Source organism: Xiphophorus hellerii, chromosome 4 (assembly GCF_003331165.1).
Source record: "Xiphophorus hellerii strain 12219 chromosome 4, Xiphophorus_hellerii-4.1, whole genome shotgun sequence".
Classification (NCBI taxonomy): domain Eukaryota; kingdom Metazoa; phylum Chordata; class Actinopteri; order Cyprinodontiformes; family Poeciliidae; genus Xiphophorus; species Xiphophorus hellerii.
The window spans coordinates 34,652,050-34,678,501 of record NC_045675.1 but is presented as its reverse complement, the minus strand read 5'-3'; the positions used below and the strand labels follow the sequence as shown (position 1 = coordinate 34,678,501).

At 40.0% G+C, this 26,452-nt stretch overlaps 1 protein-coding gene across 3 annotated transcripts in view; it reads right to left on the bottom strand.

Moving 5' to 3' along the window:
• Positions 1–17,020, bottom strand: part of celf1 (cugbp, Elav-like family member 1) — a 90,426-nt gene extending 73,406 nt beyond the window's left edge. For 2 of the 3 annotated variants that reach the window (XM_032560527.1, XM_032560529.1), the window contains exons 1-2: positions 15,968–17,018; positions 14,934–15,016 (exon numbers count right to left, since the gene is read on the bottom strand). In XM_032560527.1, the coding sequence (XP_032416418.1) occupies positions 14,934–15,016; positions 15,968–16,145 (261 nt within the window). In that variant the 5' untranslated portion in view covers positions 16,146–17,018. Of the gene's footprint in view, positions 1–14,933; positions 15,017–15,967 lie in introns of all 3 variants that reach the window. The other variant, XM_032560526.1, reaches the window with a different exon arrangement.
• Between the last annotated feature and the right edge of the window lie 9,432 nt (positions 17,021–26,452).

The following is a 26,452-nucleotide window of genomic DNA, read 5'->3' as shown; positions in this document are numbered from 1 at the left end:
ACCTCGACGAAACTATAGCATAATTAATAAGCATGCAAAAAGTATGCAATCATCAACATCACACTCAAATGCAGATGGCTACAAGCCAGCTGGCAGATATTCTACATCAATGCCACCAATTCCAAACGGAATTCAAACCACTAATGTTGGATGCTCCACAACGCGGACAGTTGGAAATAATAAAATTCTTGACTGCTACGCTGGTCATGCAGGAAGTCGCAGAAGCGGAGATGCTTATTGGTTAAGCTTAGACCACAAAGGCATTGATTTGCAAAGTGATAACAATTAGATGCTGACACAGGAAGTGGAAATGGAAATTGATGAAAGCCTTGCACGATTAGTTGAACAGGAGCATGGATGCGAAAATGACCAAGACGCAATAGATAGATAGATAGATAGATAGATAGATAGATAGATAGATAGATAGATAGCATTTATTGTCATTGAACAGAATTCAACGAAATTTCCATTGCAGCTCCCGTGCAAAAGGTCAAATATATACAGTATAAATAAGCAAACACACAATAATAATAATAACAATATATACAACTAAATTAACTAAAGGCACTCAACCACACCAAAGAAGTAGCAGCAGGTCCAATTATGGCAAAGTACAGATAATGTGACAGTGCAAAGTGCAGAACAATATGGCTGTGTGGGGGTGGGGGATATGTATGTGTGACTGCGAGGTTATGATATGTGTGGGAGGGGGGGGCGGCAGGGAGTAATGGCTCTGACGGCTGTGGGGAAGAAACTGTTTCTCAGTCTATTTGTTGTAGTCCGTATATTCCTGTACCGCTTGCCTGATGGCAGCGGCACAAACAGTCTGTGGCCCGGGTGGCTGGAATCCATCGCTATGGATCCAGCTCTCTTCTTGACCCGGTCTGTGTAAATGGAGTCCAGGTCTGGGAGGGGGCATCCCACCCATAGATGGTCTATGTACGAGCACACCTGATAAAATTCAACACACGGCCCCAAAACGAAAAGAATACAATTTGAGATCCAGACCTGACATATATGCAAACCTGATCGTTACGACCCCTCAAAACAATTACCAATCATATTAAAAGGAGACGTTGCTCAATACATACCATTTGCCTCGATGGACCATTTGATCGGGTTAGTCTCGCGGCTGCCAGACATTCATGACAGCGCAGGAAAATGGATAAGAGTACTAGAAGAAGAGACAGTTGGCAAAATTTTGGCACTGGGAGACATCAAAGCCATTTTTGCAAAAGTTCTCGGAACTGCCACCATGCAGAACGTTTTGAAAAACCACACATGGATGCTGCAAGAACGAGCAGATGGAATTGAATTTAATATATGCCGGACGGCAATCTGGGCTGCCTTGAGGGCAGAATTTGCTATTAAATTAGACCCCATGACCTTGAAAGGGGAACCAATCAGTGACTCGGAGAATCCAGCATCTTATGTCGCCAGACAGTTGAGAAGGTGGAAGGAGGACATGGAGTCTGGTGTTGAGGAATTTCCAATGACTGCAGCTGTGTTTCGGCAATCAATAGTGGATGTGATGCCATTACCAGTGCGCACCAAACTTGAAGAAGTGGTGGCGCTGATGTCAATGCCGCACAAGGAATTTTGCGACCATGTGGTGCATGCAATAGAAAAATACAGAAGAGATGAACAAAAACTCACTGACCAAGAAAAAAACATTCAAAGGAAACTGGCTCAACTGCAACTTGGAGAACTTCAAAGTAGAAGCAAGACAAAGATTCAAGCTGCAGTGGTGAGGGGGGACCAACATCCTAGCCCGAATGTAGCCAACCTTCCGAACGTAGTGAGTACAGCTCCACAGATGTATACTCCAGCTCCACAAATAACTCAACCTTCTCAACCAGTGGTGAATGTTTACCCACAACCATGGAACTCACGTCCATTTGTGCCTCGAGGAAGACAGCAAAGAAGCCCCTCATGGCCTAACAGAGGACGAGGCGGTCCAACCAGAGCACCCGGAGCATGCTGGACATGTGGTGTTTTTGGACATCGCGCTGACCAATGTCGAAATGGTGACAACTCATTCCGAAGACGGCCGCATGGTAGAGCCAGACCAGGTCCACCGACAGCTCCATACAATCACCAAGCAGTTCCTTATAACCAACAGGGAACTCCATACGACTCACAAGGAGTCCAATATGATTTACCAGTTCAACAAAATTCACCAACTCAATGCAATCCACCAAACTTTGGATACTAGGGATGCCCAGAGGACCCTAGGGGAGAAAATCAATACCCACAGGTGAGGACGATGAACCAATATTGAAAATTCAAATTGAAAACAGAGAAACTCCAATGTTGGTCGATACAGGAGCAGCTTACACTTGTGTGAGTCCAAATTATGCAACGCATCTCCCCATGTCTGATAAATTTGTATCAACAGTAGGGTTCTCGGGAACAAGACAATTAATCCAAATGACAGCTCCTGTTCGACTTGTAACAAATGACAATGAAATAAAAATACCAATTTTGGTATCTGATCAAACACCAATTAATCTGTTGGGAAGAGATGCTCTATGCAAATTAAAAATAAAAATTTGGTGTTCTCCTCAGGGGGTGTATGTTGAAAAAGAAGGTGTGGATCTTCAAATGTACATGCAACAAAATGAAGCTAAAGTGTATTGGCTAGGAGACATTAATAACTCAATTGAAGAAGTAATTTCTAAATGGGGTCAATACATTCAAATACAAATTCCCGAAGCTAAAAAAACATTTCTAGATTATCATTGTACAATGTACTATGACATTTCAAAAAGCACAGAGTTTGAAGAACAATAGGACAAAGAAACGCAAGGTGAAGCAGTGAACCTTGTGTCCCAATACATTGTCGTTGGGAGACAAGGAGGAGCTCTCAATGTAGAGATGAATGATTTCGTTTCTCAATGGTACAATGTTGCAGAATCTGTACCACACATAACATTGTTTGTAAATAAAAACTTTCATGCCAAAGACCTTGGACCAATGATGAAAACTGCGACACAGATTAAATGGGAACAAACAGAAAGCCCATTAATTTTTCAATCAGAGGATGCAACAATGATTAAAATAATAAGTGAAACTTCTATGACAGCAAAACCACAGGTGGTAACTGTACCAATTAATGACACAGAACAAACAGAAGAAAAAGATGAGTTGGATGAAAATCCGTTAATGCATGACATGTTGAGGCAAGTTCCTGAACCAGTATGGTCAAAACATGAAACAGATGTAGGCCTGGTAAAATCAGCCAACCCATTTAAGGTAGAACTGAAACCAAATGTTAAACTTCCATTTCGTCCTCAATATCCATTAAAAACTGAAGCATAAGAAGGAATCAGCAAAACTATTGAAGGATTATTAAAAGCAGGAGTGTTGGTGGAAATTGAAAGTCCATGCAATACTCCAATTTGTCTGGTTCTAAAAGCAGATAAGTCAAAGTATCGCCTAGTACATGATCTTTACACAATAAACGACTTGGTGGAAGATAGATCTTTGGCAGAAATGCCCAAGCCCCACACACTTTTAACTGCAATTCCTGCTGAAGCAAAATTTTTCACAGTAATTGATCTGTGTTCAGCATTTTTTACTATTCCTCTAGCGGAACAATCTCAATACCTATTTGCTTTCACTTACAGAGGTAAGAAGTACAGCTACACTCGATTACCACAAGGTTTCAAACACAGTCCACATGTGTTTAATCAAGCTCTTAGGCAGGACCTAGAAGGATTGGAAATAAAAAGCACATTGCTTCAATTTGTTGACGACATTCTAATCGCGTCACCTACATTGGATGATTGCCATCACGATTCGATAAAAGTCCTTGAAAGACTGGCTGAAGGGGGATACAAAGCCTCCAAAGAGAAACTACGGTATTGTCAGACACAGGTAGAATACCTGGGCAGACAACTCTCAGAAGGGAATACTCCCTTGAAAGGGGAACCAATCGGTGACTCAGAGAATCCAGCATCTTATGTCGCCAGAATTGAGAAGGTGATATGACAGCATATCACCTTCTCAATTAGAGGGTGTCAGCAAAGCTCCATGCCCACGAACAGTTGGAGAAATGATGACATTCCTGGGCATGACAGGTTTCAATGCTGATTGGATTGAAAGTTATGCAGAAAAAACAGCACCACTCAGAGAACTCATGAAAGAACCAGGTCATCAAAACCAAAAGAATTTGCTAAAATGGACAACTGAAGCAAAAGTAGCATTTGAAACTCTAAAATGTGAAATGCAGACTGCCCCAGCACTAGCAGTTCCCAACTATGATAAACCATTTTGCAAACAAAAAAGACATGTATGTCACAGCAGTTTTGATGTAAGACACATGTACAGGTCGGAAAAAACAACCAATTGCTTATTACAGCACAAAATTGGACAATGTAGCACAGGGCTGGCCACCAGGCTATCAAGGGCTAGCAGCAGTCTACCATGCCTATGAAAATGCTTCAACCATTACAATGGGTTATCTAGTAACAATATTAACTCACCACAAAATCGCAGAGTTAATAAATCTAGGAAAATTTGTTGTAACACAGGCAAGAAGTTTGCAATACATGCTACTTTTGACATATCCAGACATAACAATTCAAAGATGCATTACCAACAATCCAGCAAATGTGATTCCTTTGGATTGTGACGGAGAACCACATGAGTGTGTAGCAGAAACAATGAAATACACTAGACTCAGACCTGATTTGGAGTCTACACCATTGCCTGACGCAGAAGTCGCATACTTTGTTGACGGGTCATGTTTCAGAGACCACCTTGGAAACCACGCAGGTTTTGCAGTGGTACAGCAAATAGGTAAAAATATTGTAACCGTCAAAGCTGAAAAATGTGACCAACCATGTTCTGCACAGCTTGCAGAACTTAAAGCATTAACTGAAGCCTGTAAAATGGCTAAATCAAAGTCCGCAAATGTGTTCACTGATTCTGCTTACGCCCACGGCGTTTGTTTTTTATTTGCGGCAATATGGAAGCAAAGAGGTTTCAAAAGAGCAGACGGAACCCCAGTACAACACAAAGCACAATTGAAAGAATTGATTGCCACCATGATCCTTCGAAGCTGGCAGTGATCAAATGTCAAGCACATCGCAAACGTAATGACATTGTAATAAGAGATAACATGGCAGATGAATCGGCAAAAATGGCATCCAGGAGCCAAATGGCCATCTTGGCACCTGTAGTAGCCTTAGAACCAGCTTTAACACCAGAAGATGCCATTTTGATGCAGCAACAAGCAAGTAGCAGTGAACGCGACCTTTAGGTGCGCAGAGGTGCTACGATGAGTGAAAACGGCTTATGGAGGTCTAACCAAGGCGTACTGATGGCACCTGTAGCGTTATTAACATTACTGGTCTCAGAAGCTCACGGCTTAGACCACTGTGCCCGAGGAAAAGTCTTGGAAAAATTGAAAAAACAAGGTTTCTGGTCTCCATACATGCAAGACATGGTGGATGAAATTCTAAGCCAGTGTGAAATATGTGCCGAAAACAATGCTCGAAAAGGCATAAAACCATGTATTGGACACATTCCAGTTCCTGAAAGACCTTTCAAACACCTGGTGATAGATTATGTAGACATGCTCAAACCAGTTCAAGGTAAAAGGTACATGTTGGTGATAATTGATCGTTTCAGTCGATGGGTTGAAGCAGTACCATCAAAAACCTTACAGTTATCAAATTTTTGACAAGAGAAGTGATTCCAAGATTTGGAATACCATCTGAAATCAGTTCAGACAATGGCTCAGCTTTTTAAGTCGTCGTTAAAGGCGACTTTTTGTCGCCTTTAACGACAAAAAGTCGTTAAAGGCATTTTGCAAAAGCTACAAATCAAACACCGTTTTGGCTCAGTTTACCGTCCTCAAAGTCAAGGGTTGGTAGAACGCATTAAATCTACTTTAAAGGCAAAACTACTAAAGATTTGTGCATCAACTAAACTAAACTAGGTAGATGCTTTGCCACTAGCACTAATGAGCTACCGCATGCAAATGCACAGAAGCATGCATTTAACCCCGCATGAAATGCTAACTGGCAGACTGTGCTGCAATGGAGGCTACCTTTTAAAGGACCTCCCCTTGAGCAGTTGCAAACTGAGTTGAAAGACTATGTTGAACAACTAACTGCTATCCATAGAGCTATCTATTTGCAGGAAAAATCCAGAGTCGGCAGTGTTGGAACCACTGGTGAAGCCAGGCGATTTGGTGTACATCAAGGTGTACAGACGCAGATGGCATAAAGGCCCGATGGGAAGGACCTTATGAAGTCAAAAGAGCAATCCCAACGGCTGTCCAAGTAGAAGGAAGTATCACTTGGCATCATTTGACTCATTGCAGTAAAGTTCAAAATAAAGACAGAGTTAAACTTGAGTTTGACAAGGAAAATGAGCAGAAGCCTCGCAGCAATGAGACTGATAACTGTCCAACTGTGGATGTTGACAGAGGTGATGAGCCATTCAACGGCGGCGACAGCATAGACGAACTCATACAATCTGCAGCCAACACCACGGGACAAACCGACCACGACGAACCAGAATGACAGAACATGGACTCAAGGACAGCCTCCAGGGGGGACAAACGGTGACATAGAGACGACTGCTCTTGTGAAAAGATCCATCTCCAATGAAAAAGATAAGTACCACACAACTTCTAAAATTCCAGACAAGTACATGCCAGTGTTCTTTCCAGCAAATGTCAACTTAGATGTTTCCAAGAAATTAATTTGTAAAACTAGAAATGTGCACTTAGAATGGAAATGGACAGCAAGTTTAACAGAGACTGAATTTCAAACAAAGTTAGAAACAGAGTATGAAACCGATGTGAGCTATGCTAACTGACAACTGTGTAGCAAGGCTATTACAAAACAGAGGAACAGCTATATCACGGATCAATGTTCAATCATTATGTACATTAGAGATGACGGATTTGACATAGAAGTAAAAATAGGAAGACAGTGGAGTAAAGACAATGATTTTAAACATTACATGATAATGATAATGTCATGTTCCGTGTTTTTCTGTGTGTTTATTTTGAGTTTCCTGTGTCTCTGAGTCTCCGTGTTGTCCTGTCTCCCTTTGATTACTCCCAGGTGATTCTCGTTCCCTAATTACCTCCTGTGTATTTAGTCTCACCTGTGTCTCTGTGTTTTGTTGGGTCCTCGTCGCTTGTCGTGTCGTGTTTGTCGAGTCTGCCTGTGTCTCCAGTTGTGAGCATCTGCCCTGCGCTCCTTTGTGCTGCCTGGTCTTTTGGACTTTTATTTTCATTAAAAAACTATCAATTCATCTCGACCTGGGTCTGTTGCCTCTGCCTCACCACCGCACCACATGACAGATAAACCCTGACGCAAATAATTCAGTAACAGGTAAAGGTGATTTAGAACGAGTAAAAGACACAAAGAAAACAGGTACTGTTGAAATGATGAACGGCAGAGTTAAAATACATATTTCTACTGATGATGTGGGTGACAACATGCTAGGAAGGCAAATAATTATCTCAAGAATAGTGTTAGGAGATGATCGTCGCGAGATGTGTAGATGGTTCATGAATTTAGGGAATAATGTATTAATAACGGATCAAAAAGACACAAAATGTAACTTAAAAATCACAAAAACAACTTGTGGTTGGACGATTGAAGCAGATGTTTTAGCTTTTCGAGTAGATAAATCATATGAAATAAAATTGGAACAGCTGCCAACGGTGAAATGGAAGAGACTAAGGTGATCTGGAGTTTACCAAAGGTAGACACAGAGGTAAGTAACTGTTTAACACTCTATAGCTTCACTAACAAACCCATTACTACTATACCAATTACAACTGTTAAGTCAATCATCACTGTTAATACACTCAAAACTGTTACCAGTGAAGCTCATACAGCCATAAAACCTAATGCAGAGATTAAAGATGATGAAGGAAATCCACAAATAAATAAAGTGCTTAAAGTTGTCACACCTGCATCTCTTATAGCAACTGCAGAAGAAGCTCAGTTGAAATTAACAACGAAAGTCTTGGCCACCCAAGCACCTACGAAAACCACCCCAATTGAAAAATTAGTTACTAAATTAACAACTTTAATTAACATGACAACACCCTCTTAAGATCTTACAACACCAAAAAATTCAGATAAAAACACAGTTACTAAAAAAGAGCAAATTGTGACACCTACAATGCTAAAACAAATTACCACACCAACAAACGCTAATAAAATAATCGAAACGAATGAAATGATCAACAGTAGTGAAGATTTGGATTTTATTCAAATGACACCTGCGCAAAACCAAGCGGCTAATATGTCAATTTCAAATAAATATGGATGTTCTGAAAAAGAAGGTTGTCATGAATACCATGGAGGTCTAGATAAATTTTATAAGGAAAGACAGGACAACAAAGTAATTCCAAGAGCCATGCATAAACTTAAAGACGTTCACCGGACCTCTTTTCGACCAAGAGGAGATCCACTTTGGCAAAGAGCAATTCAGAATACATGGTATACCTGGTCCTGGTATACTGCAAGAGAATTAACACAAAATGACTGCATAGTTTGTTCTGTTGCTCCTGGAGCAGCATCAATTGTTATTCCAGAAAAATACATGTCTAAAGAGTGTGCAATTAGACAACGACAAAGCTGTAAGGAAGGTAAATTTATTCCAGTACTTGATGTAGTATCTTTCTTTACAGTACCAATGTGTGGTATGAATTGCAGATTATTATACGCCTCACGTAATTCACACCTTTATTTAGATAAATGGGCAGGATGGAGATATGAATCTGTTTGCGCTGACTTTAATATGACTATGACACAATGCGATCCTCCAGTGAATTATGAGGTAGATTATGATGCAGAGTATGAATGTTTTGCAAATGGAGGATTTGAGAATGATGGAGGAATACACGTAGGAAATACAACAGTTCGATGTAATGTTACTTGGGTTTTATCTTGGTTTAAACATGCTAAAGTAACACCACTATTTGTCACAAAACCTATATGGTATCAAAATCCAGAATTTACATAAGAAAACTGTGAAAATGTTACTAGGGCTATTCCCCCACTATTTTTTCTAGGTGATCAGACATATCCGGTGGCAGACAGCTACTGGATGTGTGGTGATGACATTTTAATCAACACATTGCCCCTAAAATGGGTAGGTTCGAATGAAAGTACCAATAACCTTAGTGTATGAAGGTTATCCTAATGTTAGGATCCTAATGCGGGGATCCTAATGTTTCCTAATGGATCCCCACAGATCAAAATTGTGATAAAATTACAATTAACCAGAATGTAGAAGATTAAGTATACCCATTACTAAACACTGAAGATTTGTTTGCTACACTGTCTGGAGGACAACTGTTCACCAAATTGGACTTGTCACATGCCTATCAGCAGTTACAATTGGATAAAGACTCCGAAAAATATCTAACTGTAAACGCACACTGAGGACTGTATGCTTATAGCTGCCTGTCATATGGAGTTTTCAGTGTGCTGTTGATCTTTCACGGTGTCATGGACCAGATCTTACAAAGACTAGACCATGTAACATGCTTTTTGGACGACATCCTGATCACAGCAGGCTCCAGAGAGGAACATCTGAGAAAGCTAGATGAAGTGTTGGGTTACCTGGAAAGATATGGGGTAAGGGGTGAAACAGTCCACGTGTAAATTCATGGAAGGCAGAGTGGAGTATTTAGAGCACATTGCGGAAAATGAAGGCCTCCATCCTACTGACCAAAAGAAGGAAATAATCATAAATGCTCCCTGTCCCAAAAATGAAACTGAACTGCGTTCAGTTTGGACTGTCGAACTATTATGGAATGTTCATGAAAAATCGGTCTATCCTGTTACAACCTATGTACACTTTACTGAAGAAAAAGAGTCTGTGGAAGTGGACGTCTGAATGTGAAGAGGCCTTTGAAAAATCAAAAGGACTGCTGCTACAAAGCAAGGCTGTAGTACAATACGATGCAACAAAACTATTGAGGTTAGCATGTGATGTGTCTTTCTATTTCATGGGGGTGGTCATATCCCATCCATCCATCCATTTTCGAACACCCTTGTCCCTAGTGGGGTCGGGAGGGTTGCTGGTTCCCATCTCCAGCTGGAGTGGTCATATCCCACATAATGGAAAATAGGGACCCATAACTTTGTACACTGAATTCAAGCAGTGCACGAGCAGTGTTTTATGCTGAAAAGGAACAGCATAAAACAAACTCTGGTGCCAATGTATCACCCAGTGTCAAATGGTGCACCAGAACAATTGGTGCAGACAGTAAGGACTTAGGAAGCAAGTTCTAGTGGATAAGACTCAGTAATTAACCATGTAAGTGCAAGACAAGCAAGCTGGCAAATGTCCTGCTGATGTGCAGAAGCACACCACATACAGTGAATGGAGTTGCACCATCAGAGTTGTTTTTGAAGAGTCAGTTGAGAAGTAGGCTTATCCTGCTCAAAACCAGTTGAGAGAGCTGTTGAAGAAAATACAAAAGACACCATGACAAAGACGGCTGCAAAATTACGGCACCTGCTACCAGGAGAAAGGGTGTATATCAGAAATGTCCTTGGGGGAAAGGAGAGATGATTAAAGGCAACCATTGAAATGCTTTGGACCAGTAATCTACCTCATCAATGATGGTGTGATGCACACTACACACATTGATCATTTGCTGTGCTCATACGAAACTGAAATGCTGCCCCATGGCAAGTGAGGATTTGACACAGATAGAAGACGGAGGACCGTTTACATATCTTGCAGCCACAGCATCTAAGAGACAGGAGTCAAACTGAGTCAAACAGGAGTTTTGACTGAGTCAAACAGGAGTCAAACTCACTGGAGTTTGACTCCAGTGAGTTCTGTCCTGCCCTCAAGGGCAGGATACCGGCCCTTGAGGACTGCCTCAAGGGCCGGTATCCTGCAGTTTTTAGATGTTGGACTTGGCAGGTGTAGGTACAAAACAGGTACAAAACACTGGAATGAAATGACTTAATTATCTCCTCCTTGTGTAGATAAGTTCTCCAGAGCATTGCTAATGACCTAATTATTCTATTCAGGCGTGGTGCAGCAGAGGCACATCTAAAAGTTGCAGGTCACCAGCCCTTGAGGACTGGAGTTTGACACCCCTGATCTAAGACAACCATTGAGTCTACATTGGAGTCTACACATGGTCCAGAAGTGCTGGCTGAGAACACCACCTCTGATTCAACAAAGAGCAGAGAATCACCACTGAGTTCTGTGCCATGTTAACAATCATGGAGTTGAGATCTAACTCAGTGTCATTTGGCTACACCTGCCAAGTGTCAGGGTCTGCGTTCTTTTCTGTTTTATTTTGTTTTTCTTTTTGGTTTGAGTTTTTTTTTTTCTGCCATTGGAACCGGCATTCCTCATGACATCCACCAGATGTCGCCAACATGCAGAGCCCCTGGGAAGCGGCTGAGTTCAACCCGTCTACACACCTGCAGCTTGTTTTGGAGGGCGTGGATTATGGACTTAAGCAGCAGCTCCTCTTCTTCTCATCGCCTGAGTGTTTGCTTACTTCGGTAACAACTCGTTCCAGAAATAGGCTCTCTGTGATCTGCTCCGCTCTAACCCTTTGTTGTCTTCCTCGCCAGATATCCTGCTGTTCTCTCGCGGTTCTGGCGAAGAACAGTCCTTCCCAAATTCCGTGTGAGTCTGTGCCTCCCTCATTGTGGATACCTACCTCCTGTGTCCTCCCTCGACGCTGTCGGTGCTACCGGTCAGACGCCACTCCTCGTGTGCTCACCTTTTCCTCTCGTCGATCCCTCTCCGGTGGAATCCCCTTCCTTCCAAGTAAGACAGACTCTGAATCATTCCTGAAGGATTCTCACCTTACTATTCTAACCCGGCTTCTCCTGTTGGTAGCAAGACGACCCGGTCATCAGCTCCAGTGTTCGCTTCCTGACCCCTCCCCTGACTTCAATAAAATGTATTATTGTGCACTTTATCGATCTCTTCTGCTTGTGTTCTTGCATGTGGGTTCGTAAACTGAAACTCAACATGACACCAAGTCCAAGAGTCCTGCAGTGCATTGTTATCCACAACAGGTGCACAAGAAACCTGCTCATTTTAAAATTTAGCATAGAACCCAAATATATTAAAGGAAGAATAATCCCTTGGATTTGGTTTGCAAGGGTAGAGGAGTTGGATCTCCTCCACTCTCGCAGATGTTAGAGTAACTCTAACAGTTAACTTTGTTCGTTCAATTTCCAACCTTGTTTGTTCTGCTTTGAGGTGGGCTTTTCTGAATTTTTCATGCTCAAACTGCAACAGCAGTAGCTCTTTATGTTGTTCATACGTCAAACCGGGTGGTAAAGTAATAGGCGGTGCACTAGATTCACTAATTGGTCGCTTCACGAACAGATTCCATACAGATTTGCAACCAAAATAGACTTCACATTCTCCTTAGAACGACAGTCATCAATTTCCACACCATAGTGCTTACCCATTTCAAACAATGGCTCTTTTGTGCAATCATTCAAAAACTCTTCTGAGGGAGAATCAAAAAATTCAGAAAGAGAAGTCATACCTGCTCCTGACAAAACACCACAACAATAAACAGTTAGGATAAAGTGCTGATTCGCGTGCACAAAGGCAGACCAAAGTACCCCGCTAACTTATCTGCCTATCCAAATTTACCTAACAAGCAGCTGATCTGTAGTCTTCATGCCTCTTGGCGGTGGGTTGTTATGCACATTAAACCACCGGGCAAGTAAGGAAATCTATACAGACCACCCCACTAAAATCCCACAGAAGTGCTGCAGAGACAACTGTGCAAGCACAGTTAACACTAAACACTACAAAAATAACAAAAAAGATGAAGCAAAAGGAGAAGGACATCTATGCCTACCCGGGGCCCAAAGCTGCACACGACCCAACACTGCTCCACACTTGACAACAATCACGACAACCAACAACCACAAAACAATGATTCCAAGCTGTTGGCATTGCCAAAAGCAGGTGGTCTGGGCAGGGAGACACACAAAAAGAAAAGACAAGAAAACAAAGCAAAGCAAAGTTGAGGTGGGCAGGCAAGACAGGCAAGAGCCAGCCTGAAAAGCAGAGCTGGGTGGAGAAGGCAGCTCAGCTTCAAGCCAGCTTCAACTCCGCTCCACCAGCTCCTTCCCTCTTGCCCCCTTTGGCACGATGGAGCAAACAGCTTATAGAGCCAGGAGACGCTGGGCCCAAGCGGATCCTAGATGCACTACTTCCGATGTGCCATGGCACAAAGAACAATTAGTATATGAATACTAATATTCATATACAATGAATATTAGTCCCCCTCTACGTGAAGTGGAGGGGGACGTGATATCTTTGATTAACACTTTCCAGATATGAAGATGCTTCCTCCATTCCCATGAACCATAAATGTGAGTTGTGCAACTTCCAAGTTTTTCAGCCCTTGATCAGGACATACCCTAAAAACAAAGTATATAACTGATTTAACCCTGGTGTGCAACTACAGTACTTTGGTTTTACTCCAACTCCACATTTTCCATATTCATGATCTCCAGAACATCGGGCACATCTCTTTTTTCCTTAACACATTTTTTGCAACATAGCCAAATTCCTGACAGTTGAAACATCTCACTGGTTTAGGCACAAATTAGCTAACACTAAATCTTATCATGCCAAAGAAAACCTCATTTGTCACTTCTTTTGTTTCAAACTCTTCTGTTTCTGTTAAACTTTCTCTGGACCTTTTTATCAGTCTTCTTGCACCTTTTACCTCTATTTCTTTGCTTTAAATTCTCAACCAATTGTTTTATATTTACACTTAAAGGTACTCCTGTAATAATTCCTTTTCTTCCATTATTTTCGTTTCACCTACTCTTACAACTCTTCTAACTTAGACTTTACACACTCACCCAAGTTTGTCCGCTTTTCCCACTTGAACTTCCACATGACAGCCAATCAGAAGATTTCCGTCTCTAAATATCTTAGCATGTTTAATTTCTACAACTTGCGCTTTAAGTGCTTTTGTTGACATAAATGGATCAATCTTCTTTTCTTCTTCTTCTTCTTCATCAAATCTTACTATAACATTCATAGGTGGACTTTTAGATTCTTCTGATCTTTCCTCAATATCTTCAATTTCAGTTCCTTCTGTACTTTCCTCACTTGTCTTTTTTCCTCTTTCTTTTAGTAGGACTCTGCTTCACCCTTCCCCACCTTTACCCACTCTCCCTTCATTTTGACCACCCATTTCTTTCTCTTCACTACAGTCCACACTATTCCAATCACTTCTTTCTAAATCCATAAATGCCAAATTCTGACTTTAATTGCATAGATCATGAAAAGTTCACTTCCAAACTTTTCTGTCTTCTCGCAACCACAATCATACGTGGCTTCCGGCAATGTTGTCAGCTTCGTTTCCAAAAACACCTTGGTGATAGTTTTCATTCAATGTAAGCGCCATCACACAAGTTTGAAGCGTCACATCACGTGACTATGAAACACATGACAAACAAAGAGTAACTGGATAGGTTGGCTGTTGGAATCTGGGATCCATGTCCGTGACCTGAAGTAACCTTTCCTTTTATACACTGAATGTTTGGATCCTGAATTTCATACAGCAATATTGAGCCAGTTGAATCTGAGAAGACTGAAAATAATGCACTTGATTCTCTTGATTTTTACAGAAGATCTTTTGATTTGTGGGTGATGTCCAACTTTTGAAATCCACATTTGACTTAACCTTGAATATGCAGCCAGAGCTTTTCAACCTACTTCATAAAATTCAACAGAAAGATCGGGGTGCCCAAGTCGAGTCCTTGAGTTCTAAAATCCTGCAACTTTAGATGCACCCTTGCTCCAATCCACTTTCAACTGTGCTGTTACTGTGTTATATTAATAAATTAATGAAACCGTTACAAGAAATGGCATTTTTTGAGCAGTTTACATTTAGAGCAAATAAATAGGCTATCACGTACCCCAGGCAGGATCTTCAGGTTGTGTAGAGAATTCTGTGCTTCCAAGGCTGATTTACGAGTATAATATGTTACAAAACAACAACCTGCCAAAAAATAAAAGTGTTAAAACAAGTCTCAGAATCAGTCTTGAAGTGTAATGTTGACTGATGAGTAAAATGTGAATTTTCTTTTGTATTATTATATTATGAGAGATCATTAAACAAAATTTTCAACACATTAATATGGGCTTAATAAAAGGTATTTTAGGACTTACTTAAAGATATTTTCAAAAGGCACTTTTTGTCTATCAACCAAAACTTAAGAGCCCTTAAATAAATAAGTAAATAAATAAGGATGTACTTGTACTTCTTAAGGAAGCTAAGATCCATTAAGGTTTGCAGCAAGATGCTGCAGATCTTCTATAAACCCTCTGTTGAGTGTCATCTTTTCTGCTGTCTTATGTTGAGGAAGCAGAATCAGATCTAGGGTAATAAAAACAACTAATAAAGAAGGCTGGTTCAGTTCTGGGGACTCTTGTGGAACCTTCTTGAGATGATGAATCAAAGAAGAATTTTACATAAAATCAAAAAAATTCTTAACAACCCTGACCATCCTCTTCACGAAATTGTCTTAGAAAAACAGAATGTCTGGAGTTAGAGGCTTCTTCAAATTTGCTGTAATACAGCCACCCCCATCTACAATAACTCTGAAGAATTTGAATTTGTATGAGTTAAAACAACATTTCCTGATGGAATCAATAAAACATTTTTGAATATGAATTCTCTAGAGGCAGCAGCTCTTATTTATCTCATTTGTCATAATTGATATGCAGAAGATTTAGCTTTATGGCTATTGCTCTCATATTTCTTTGTTAAAGGCAGTAATGACAATTCTAAGAATTTGGATTTATGGGTTTTAAAATGTTTCACTTGAATTGACAGTCAACCAACCAGACAGAAATCCTGTTAAAAGATTCAGTGTGCTCTGCAATATACACAAAACATTGATTTTATGTGTGTGTGCACATGCATGCATGTATATGTTTGCATGGTGACCTTTGCTCTGTGGTGGGTTTTGGCTCCGGTCTCGTAAGATATTAATCTCGTAGACTGATCCAAAGGGTTCAAACAGTTCACGAAGCTGCTCTTCAGACCATGACCGTGGGATTTGTCCCACAAACATCTTAATAGCATCAATATCTGGTTGATCTGGATGATCCAGAGATCCATTCATCTTCTTCCTGCTTTAGGCACAAATACAATTAGACAGACAAAAAAAGTATATGAATGCTTGCAACTATACTTGGAAAGTGTGTGTTCAGTATATAATTTATCTCGTAGTTTTTTCATTGCAACTCAAATTAGCATGATGTTTATTTTATCCAGGAGCATTTATTGTATACCATTTGAAAGGTAAATTTCTTCATCATTCATTATAAAAATGATAGATTTTAATTCATAATTTAATACCCTTTTGCTGTGAAGTTAACTAATGACTTTCTATTGGCATAAGGCCGAATGTCGCCAAGGCCTTATGTTACAATTCTCTTGCAAAAATTCTCTAGTTCTTAACACTCATGTTTTGGAGCCAACAGTGATACCTTGTGACTAAGAATGTAACTGCATTCTTAGTTAGAAGAATTAGTTAGAGCTTGAACTTGAATACCAGTAATTTCACAATAAACCCAGTGCAATTGTTTAAAGTTGGGTAATGTAGATGGAAACATTCTTTAAATTATGTTTAAAGAGGAAGTTGCTGTGTTTTGTGAATAAATAGATCTGTCACTATAACTCAATAACAAAGAGGATTACGGCCATTGAAAAAAATGTGACTCTAATCTCAGAATTCTAAGCTATTTATCTCAGAATACTGACCTTTTTCCTCAAAATTATGACTTAAAAGCAGATGGTTCCTGGGAGGAACCAGCTTCAGTAACCAAGACGCAAGTTGTCCCTTTCCAAGTTGTTATTAGGTATTGTTAATTTTGTGTTGTGCTCCACAGCAAAGGGATAAACCATTAAAGTACAACTCAAAACCACTTCTTTCTCGCCCTCTGTATCAGCACAGCTACGTGCAGACTCATTGCTATAGTAACTGACAACAGTACAAACCCCCCTCCCCCCAAAAAAACGCTCATATATTTCCCACACAAACAGCAGAACATTCAGTCTGTTGCAGCAGTATGGTTTTAGGCTTAATGTTTATTTTGTGATTATTAATAAGTGATTGCTGTGGTAAGAGGAGAAAACCACTTGACTGTACTGCATGTCTAGCTCGCTGTTACTGTCTCTTACTCTGCAGTTGTGGAGTCACAATGTCTGGGATCATGATCGCCCCCTGCCATGAGGCAAGAGAACTGCCTGCCTCTCCTCGAATCTGTTCTCTGCCGTTTATGATCGCTCCTTAACACACGAATCACCTTACACACACAGTTGGTTACAAAAAACAATGAACAGCTAAATTATGGAAAATCAGTTCATATATTAAATGATTTTTAACCATTTTATTGGTGACGTACAGACAGGAGGAGCATGCTCTCATAGAATGGCAGCCAGTGCAGTTAGTGAGAGGTTGTGCAATCCAAGGTGAGGCTCAACTTGCTGCTGCCTCACCGGCTGTGCTTCCGAGCATTTGAATGGGAAAATGCAAAAATTCAGTGATTTTGAAGAAAAAATCATCAGAATTGGTTAAGCTAAATGAAAAATAGGTACTTTATAGTACAAACGACAGGGTGAAAATAGCTATATAAATTATTTTATCATTATATATTACTTTTCCATGATGACAGGCTCTGCCTCACCTGCTTCCTCTGACCGCACGTCACTGCAGCAATGCCAGTTTAAACTTTGGTCTATTTGCAAAACGACAGTGCTCTGCAACATTAAAACATGGGTATAACTGAAACTATATTAATCATAACTCTCCTTCTCTTCAGCGTTTCTGTGAGTTTCTGTGGTGGAGCAACTCTGTGCTGCATTCAGGAGAATGGGACATCAGAGTATCATCCATAAAATTTCACCCCCATGGCATAACAGCAACAGAGCTTTCAGTGAAAAAACAAAAGTTCAAGATCCTTTTAATGCCATACAAATAGGAGACACGAACATGGATTATATCTGTTTTGTTTGTTTGTTTATTCTTGCCATATAGTCCTCTGGATTAATTATTGCTCGAAAGGTCGTCATACCCGCTTATTCCTCTGTATTTAATTTAGTTTCTTAGTTTATTCTTGCATTTTGTTCTTCATTCATTTCCATTTAGTTTTCTTTGATTAGCATTATCCTCTCTTGGTTTATTATTATGTTGTCTTTAGTTTCTTTCATTGTTTATTGATGCTCACCAACAGTAATCTTTACTCATCATTCTATTGTGTTGATTCGCCACTCATTGATTTTTCACTGTTCACCGTCGGATTCTCTGTTTTTATGATTCACATCTAGTTTGTCGCTCCGTTCTATATCCTGGTTCTCTGGTTTCTGAATTTTGCAATGCGCACATCATTTGTTTTTTTCCCCCCTATGGTACGGAGTGTTCAGGAAGCGTATCGATGGAAAAAAGCAGACTGACGTAAGCTTTTTAAAACAACTGAAAAAATCTCGGTATTCTGATGATTGAAATTCAAAACTGGTGTGGTGCTACAGTTTCATACCAAATCACTTACAACACTGATGTTAACTGTATAAAATGAACGCTGTCTATCGTGGTATCACCTATGTAAGGATTTTTTTAATTATTATTGAAATGGGTTAATTTTTCAGAGGGATACACAGTGAGAGTATTGTGATTTCAGTAATCACATGTTTATAAGAGCGATATTCCGTTGTCCTTCCATGGAAGCGGGCAGCATCCAGACAGACAATAAAACATTTTTTAAAGTTGCTGCTTTGACATGATCGCAGGACTGCCAAAATATATGTACAAAAATCCTCAATAAAACATTAAATATTTGAAAACACAGCAATGTCATCAGCCGGTGTTCAACTGATGCGGTGACGCTACCATTAGCAGGACCACGGAGCTGCGTCAAGAAGCTACAAACACTGAAGAGAAGGAGAGCTACCATTGATATAATCGTAGCCTAGCATGTTTTAATGTTACACAATACAATTTTAACAAGTCTAAACTGGTATTGTTTAGCATTTAAGGTGTAAAGTTTACTTTCGAGCAAATGCCCCCCAAAGGAATCCCAGTGCCCCCGTTTTGTAAAAATTTCCACTAGCGCCCCCTGCTGTCCTCTGAACGCCCCCCAGGGTGCAGTACTGCTCCCGTTGAGAAACGCTAACATACATAAACTTTACAGGGAAGACAGAGCCACATGTTGGACAGCATGTTGAGATGTAAACACCTCACATAATCCTTTGTTCATAAATATAAATCATTCTCACCACTCCCTCAACGTGCACCTCTGAAAACACGACTACAAGTTATTCCTGTGGTTCACATAGAGCTGCGCAACCAGAGCTAACGTGGTGGGTTTTAATCTCTTACCTGGATATAGATTTCTCCAAAGAAACATAATTCCACGCAGGGGGTGGATGTAAATATCCGTACAGGTCAGCCTTTGTCCAGTTTTTTTTTTTTTTTTTACTTTTTATTCAGATTTTCCAGTGCGAGTCACATCACATACAGTTCATCATACATATAATATATTTTAGAAACTGCATGTACAACCTCACATATTGTGTTCCACAAGAGACTTTGTTTGTCTATAGTCTTAAAAAAACAAATTCCAAAAAACCAAAAAAAAAACAAAACAAGGGAGAATCTCCTATTTATCAATCGTTATCTCCATCAGCTGTGATTTGAAATGAGTGTGAATTGGGGACCATTTACCTAAGAAGATGTCACTTTTCATCTGAAGTTTTGCTGTAATTTGTTCCATATGGTACACCTCCATCACTCTATTCTTCCACTGAGAGACCGTTGGGGGCTGAGGTTTCAGCCATGAGACCGTAATCATTTTTTTGCAAGAACAAGTAGAATCTTTAAGACATAAATCTTACTGTGATCTTGAATTTTATTCTGGAATATCCCTAGTTTTATTAGAGATGGCTCTAGCGGGATTGTAATGCCCAGGCAAGTATTAATTTCCCTTTGTATCCCTTTTCAATAGGTTGATAGTTTTGGACAGTTCCAAAATATATGGGTGAAATCTCCAATCAGTCAACAACCCCTCCAACATTTGTCTGAGGTACGGTCAAATCTAAATGTGAGGAGTCCTGAAGAACCTCACTTTGATTTTCCATTTGAATTCTCTTCATGTTGGGCTTTTTGATATTTTATGACCCTCTCGAAGCATTTTCTCCCAGTCCTCATCTTTGATTATGACATTAATTTCTAACTCCCATTTCCCCTTAATATCTTTTGTATCAGCTATGGCTTTCTCTTGTAATATTTTGTAAATATGGGATATAAGTCTGGTAGTTATATTTCCTTTTATTACTCAGAGAAAAAAATTCTCCATACTAGAGGGAGGCAACTGTAAGGCTCTCCATTTCCTATGTTTATGTACGTAATGTCTCATTTGTAGTTATTTATGTAAGTCATGGGTTGTATTTTCGTTGAAGTTGTTGAAAGGACATTAGGTTTCCATTTTCAAACAGTTGATCTATTAAAGTTAATCCGTTTTCAACCCACTAATGTAATCCAGATGTAGGAAGAAATTCAGAATTATGGTTTATTCATATAACTCTACAAAAGGAATTGGGTAGATTTAGTATCTTTTTGATCTTTGCCCATGTCAACAGGGTAAACTTAACCCATTCATTATTAATTTTATTCTCTGACCATGTGTTTTGGTTAACAAATGGGACAGTATCAAGAAATATGTCTTGGCAATCACTTTGTTCCATCTTGTACCAAATTGTATCTTCATCTTGGCGTATCCATGCTATTATTGATCTAGTTTGGGCAGCCCAGTAGTATTTTTTAAGATTTGGTAAATTTAGTCCGGCAAGCTCTTTCGGACACATAAGAGTTTTCTATCTAATTTTTGGGCGTTTGTCTTGCTAAATAAATTTTGAGAGCCATTTATTTAGAATATTAAATATGGACATGGGTATTTTTATAGACAAGGTTTGAAAAAGGAAGAGAAGCCTTGGTTCATTCTGATGGTTTCAATCCTCCCTACTAGTGAGAGAGGTAGAATGTTCCATCTCATAAAGTCTGTCTTTATCTCGTCCATTAATTTTCCATAATTAGCTATAAAAAGTTGTGTGAGTTGAGGAGTTATGAAAATTCCAAAGTATCTCAATCCCTGGTTGAATATTTTAGGTTTGAATCGATCTGTTAATTTTGCGACCAAGTGACCGTGTATTGCCATTGCTTCAGATTTGGATTGGTTGATTTGGTAACCCAAAAGACATCACCGGATCTATATATACTTATATAAGTGAAAATATCATCAGCAAAAAGTGAAATCTTGTGTTCTGTAGTATTTTTGTCTCCAATGCTTTTAATATGCTTGTTAATTCTCATCGCTGCTGCCAGAGGTTTATTGCAAAGAGTAAGGGACTAAGACAGTCTCCTTGACGAACCCCTCTCTCATGCATAAAGAAGTCGGAACAAAATCCATTAACTCTAACTCGTGATTTAGGATTTGTGTATATTATTTGTATCCATTCCACAAATAGTGGATGAAAGCCCATAGTTAATAGAGACTTATATAAAAAGTGCCAGTTAATTGTATCAAATGCTTTTTGTGCACCAAAACTAATTAGCATGGATTCTTGATTGGTTCCTTTGGCTTGTGTTATAACATTCAGGATTCTCCTTATGTAATTAACACTATGTCGGTTTGGGATAAATCCCGTCCGGTTCGGGTGGATTAGTTTTTTAATATGTTTCTGTATCCTTTTAGCTAAAATACTGGTCAGTAGTTTAAGGTCTGTGCATAACAAACTAATTGGCCTATATCCTTCACATATTGTTGCATCTTTCCCTTCCTTATAAGTAACTGATATGATGGCCTCAGACCAAGAATTGGAAATTTCATCCTTTAAGTGCATAATTAAAGACTTTGGTTAATGTTGGTGATAGGATGTTTTTGAAGCATTTATAAAATTCCCCTGAGAGTCCATCAGTCCCTGGGGATTTATTATTTTTCAATTTGTTAATATCCTCCTGTACTTCTGTCTCTCTTATATCTGAAATCATATCAGCCGCTTCCTCATCAGACAGAGCAGGAAGTGTTAACCTAGCAAGAAACATAGCAGTTTTGTGTTTTAATTCGTTGTTGATTTGGTTTGGTTCCTGATATAAGTTTTTATAAAAGAATGCAAAGGCGTTGATAATTTCTTTCGCACAAAATAAAGTTATTTTAAGTGTGGGATCCATTATTTTGTGTATTGTTCTGTCAGACTGTGTTTTTCAAAGTTGGAAGGATAACGGTCGACTGGCTCTATTTCCCATCTCATACCTTTGTTTGGAGAACCTCAGTGCTCCCTCCACTTTGTATGTGAGAATTTCATCAAGCTCTTTTCTAGCCTCTTTTCAATCAATCAATCAACCAATCAAATTTTATTTGTATAGCACATTTCAGCAGCAAGGCATTTCAAAGTACTTTACATCATTACAAACACAGAAACACAATGCAACATAGAATCAATAATCAAAACACAGCATTAAGTCAAGTTCCATCAATAAATTTGTAATTGATTACGTTTCAAATACAATTCTAAACAGGTGGGTTTTTAGTTGAGATTTAAAAGAAGTCAGTGTTTCAGCTGTTTTACAGTTTTCTGGAAGTTTGTTCCAAATTTGTGGTGCATAGATGCTGAAAGCTGCTTCTCCTCGTTTGGTTCTGGGGATGCAGAGCAGACCAGAACCGGAAGACCTGAGAGGTCTGGAAGGTTGATACAACAACAGCAGATCTTTGATGTATTGTGGTGCTAAGCCGTTCAGTGATTTGTAAACTAACAACAGTATTTTAAAGTCTATTCTTTGAGCTACAGGGAGCCAGTGTAGGGACTTTAAAACTGGTGTTATGTGCTCTATCTTCCTGGTGTTAGTGAGAACGCGAGCAGCAGCATTCTGGATCAGCTGCAGCTGTTTGATTGATTTGTTGGACAGACCTGTGAAGACGCTGTTGCAATAATCAATACGACTGAAGATGAACGCATGGATGAGTTTCTCTAGATCTTGCTGAGACATTAGTCTTTTAATCCTTTTAATTCCGTTAGAGCGTCATTTCTCCGCCTACGCTTATGTTCAATTTCTAGTTGTTTTAGACTTTCAAGTCTTATTTTTCCATGCGCTGTTTCTTAAGTCTAGAAGATATCTGTATCATTTTTCCTTGTTATACTGCTTTGGCTCCACTCCACATCATAGGTGGAGTTACAGTTCCATTATCATTTATCTTCAAGTATTCTAGCAGATACTGTCTTAGTTCCTGAATCACTGATGTGTTGGTGAGTGATACATTTACAGTAGTCTCTAGTATCTAAAGGGGGTGTCCTTACTTAACTTTAACTGTAGAATAACTGGGGCATGGTCACTCAATGTAATTGATTCAATACTACAGTCAATTACTTTATAAAAGTATTTTTGAGGAATGCAGAAGTCGTCTATCCTTGAATAACATTATGAACTTTCGAAAAGAATGTAAAATCCTTTTTGCTCGAGTTTTTAAATCTCCATGGATCCCCCAGTCCCAGTTCGGTTATCATATTATTAAGTATTTTTGTTTTCCTGCTTTGTCCCCCTATTTCTACCATAATGTACTGCATTAAAATCTCCTCCAACTATTACTATGCCTTTAGCATTCTCTGCAATTATATTAGCTATTTCTTTAAAAAAGTAATCATCGCATTCCTTAGATGCATAAAGATTCATGATAGACATCTCCTCCTCCTACATCCGACCCAGCACCAAGACATATCTCCCCATTTTATCCTGAATGACTTTTTCTGTGGAAAATGCCAATGATTTGTTAAATAAAATAGTGACTCCTCTCTTATTTCCATATGATGCACTATATGTTTGATTTACCCAGTTCTGTCTTAATTCTTTTATGCTCTAACCCATTGAAATGGGTCTCCTGTAATAAGGCAATAGAGCATTGCATCTTTTTTAGTTGACTAAAGATTTTTTTCCTCTTTATTGGGTGATTTAGACCATGGACATTATATGTTACAATTGTTAGTTTTTCCATATGTACCTTTTAATTATGAATAACCTTTTTATATTACTATTTCTGTAGGTATCAATGTTATTATGAAATATGTATTTTACACGATGTGGTTGCACATTTGTTAGATTAGTCAAGGTAATGTTTACAAGTATTAGAACGTACTTGAACTTAATAGTAAACAGGCTTCCAAACAATAAACTAAGCACCAATACAACCTTAAAATCGGTCTCCATGGAAACGAAGGGGGTGTGACAGAAGCCCTTCCTCTGAACACGCCGTGTAATAGCAGTCTGACAACAAAAGTCTGTTCCCTGACTTGCCTTCCCAAGAACAAGTGTACATAAAATGAAATAAAACAAATTAATCATTGTATTGCTCTCATGGCGAGGAAAGTCCCTGTTATTTAGAGTTGTAATATATTTTACTAAACAAGCCTTCTTTAAAGTCATTTTATCACAAATGTTATACTTTGAGTTCGGATTTAAGTGTCCATATATTTCTCACAAATCGTTGATTTATTTATTACCTTGTAAAAGCGCACTCATGTCCGTTATGCTCAGCATCGTTTCTCCGGCTTTTCCGGGCACCGTGGTCCAGGATTCGCCCAGTAGTTTCTCTCGGTATCTCTCGCACTCATCTATCTTGACAGGTATTCCCATCTTCTCCAGTGTTGAGGCTGCTCTTGCAAGTGTAGCAAAGGTCTTCACACCGGAGTCCAGGTAGATTTTCAGTTGGGCAGGAAAAGGCGACACTGCTCTCATATTTATGTCTAAGTTATTTGATAACTTATCATACCTGTTTGTGTTTCTTCTATATGTTCACGGTGTAATCTTGGTCGAAGATTACACCGTGATTCTTCAGCCGTGGTGGGTAACATCACGTCTACTCCATGCCGTCTGTATTACTTTTTCTTTCACTCTGTAGTTGGAAAACCTCATGATAATTGACCGTGGGGGAGCGGAGTTTTTAGGCTTCGTATTTAACGACCAGTGGGCCGTCTCTACACTGACATCGATATCCTACTGTGGTTTGAGTGAGGTGTGCATCAAATCAGTTATGAAGGATATCATATCATTCTTTTCTTCTCCTTCAGGTACCCCATAGGTGCGTAGATTGTTGCGCCTTGCTCTTGATTCGAGGTCTTCACATTTAGCTGAGAGATTAGCTTCTCTTTGTAGCATGTATGGCAGCATGCAGTCATGGTGGAGCAGCTGGTCCTCGGCGTTGCTCACTCTTTGGTTGGTGTCGGTTATTTGCTGCTCCAGTTTTGTTGTTTGTTCAAGCAAGTCTTTCAGTGATGATTTCGATTTGGATATCGCAGCAACTAATGGCATCCACTTCGTAATTAGTTTTTAGCTTAGTGGTTTCTGTTCTGTATATAAAGGATTACCTGAAGAATGAACACCCAGCAGGCAGTGGCGCTCTGTTTTGAGTTGGAAAAGGAAGAGGGAAAACCCGCAGCCGCAGTCTGGGCACAGTGAGGATTGCCATGATGATGATGGCAGATCGATCATTCTTATTAGCAAGAGTATCAGAGACTGAGAGTACGACGAGAGTCTGAGAGGCAGCTACTCAGAGATCCAAGCAGGGGAATGGCGACACTGTGCAGCTGCAAGGAGTCGATCACTAGGGGGTGAGGCAGAGCCACTCCCCCAGCAGCTAGTAGTTGCTTGCCCTGAAATGCAAAGTGGAGAAATTGCCAATGGTGTGGTGCAATCAGGACATGAAAGTATGCATCCTTCAAGTCAACCAAGGTGAACCAGTCGCCTGGGGAGATTGTTTAAAGCACATCCCTGATGCTCAACATGTGGAAAGGGATAGTTTTCAAAAACATATTCAGACCTCTCTGGTCCAAAATTGGGCAGAGTCCGCCAGTCTTTTTTAGGACTAAAAAATACTTTGAGTAAAAGCCCCCTGGATTCCGCAGGGGGTTGACAGGCAATATAGCGCCCTTGGCCAGAAAGGAATCTATTTCATGGCTCAGAATCTGAGCATTTACCTGGTTGTGAATCACCGTCATCCTGACTCGACCAGGAACAGGAGGACGGAGGCAGAACTGTAGCATGGGAGTTGTAACCCTGAGTTAGTGTAGACACCACCCATGGATCAGAAACAAGAGCGGTCCAGCAACTGAGGTGGCCCGGGGTAAAGTGTCCCGCCACCAGCTCGGTGACGTCATTCCCGAGCCCCCCTGCCCTTAAGAGGGTTGGAGGGTTAGTGGACTGCCTGGGTTGAGAGGCGACATGAGCCTGACCTCTGGCCAGATCCCACTGGCCATGAGCCAACTGGAGAGGGGCCAAACATGTTCTGCAGCATGGCACGTCCAGCATCTCACGCTCACAGGCCTAGGTCAGGTCGAGCTGAAATCGCCACTCTTGACACTTAAGCCGACAAGCGAATAGACCAGAGA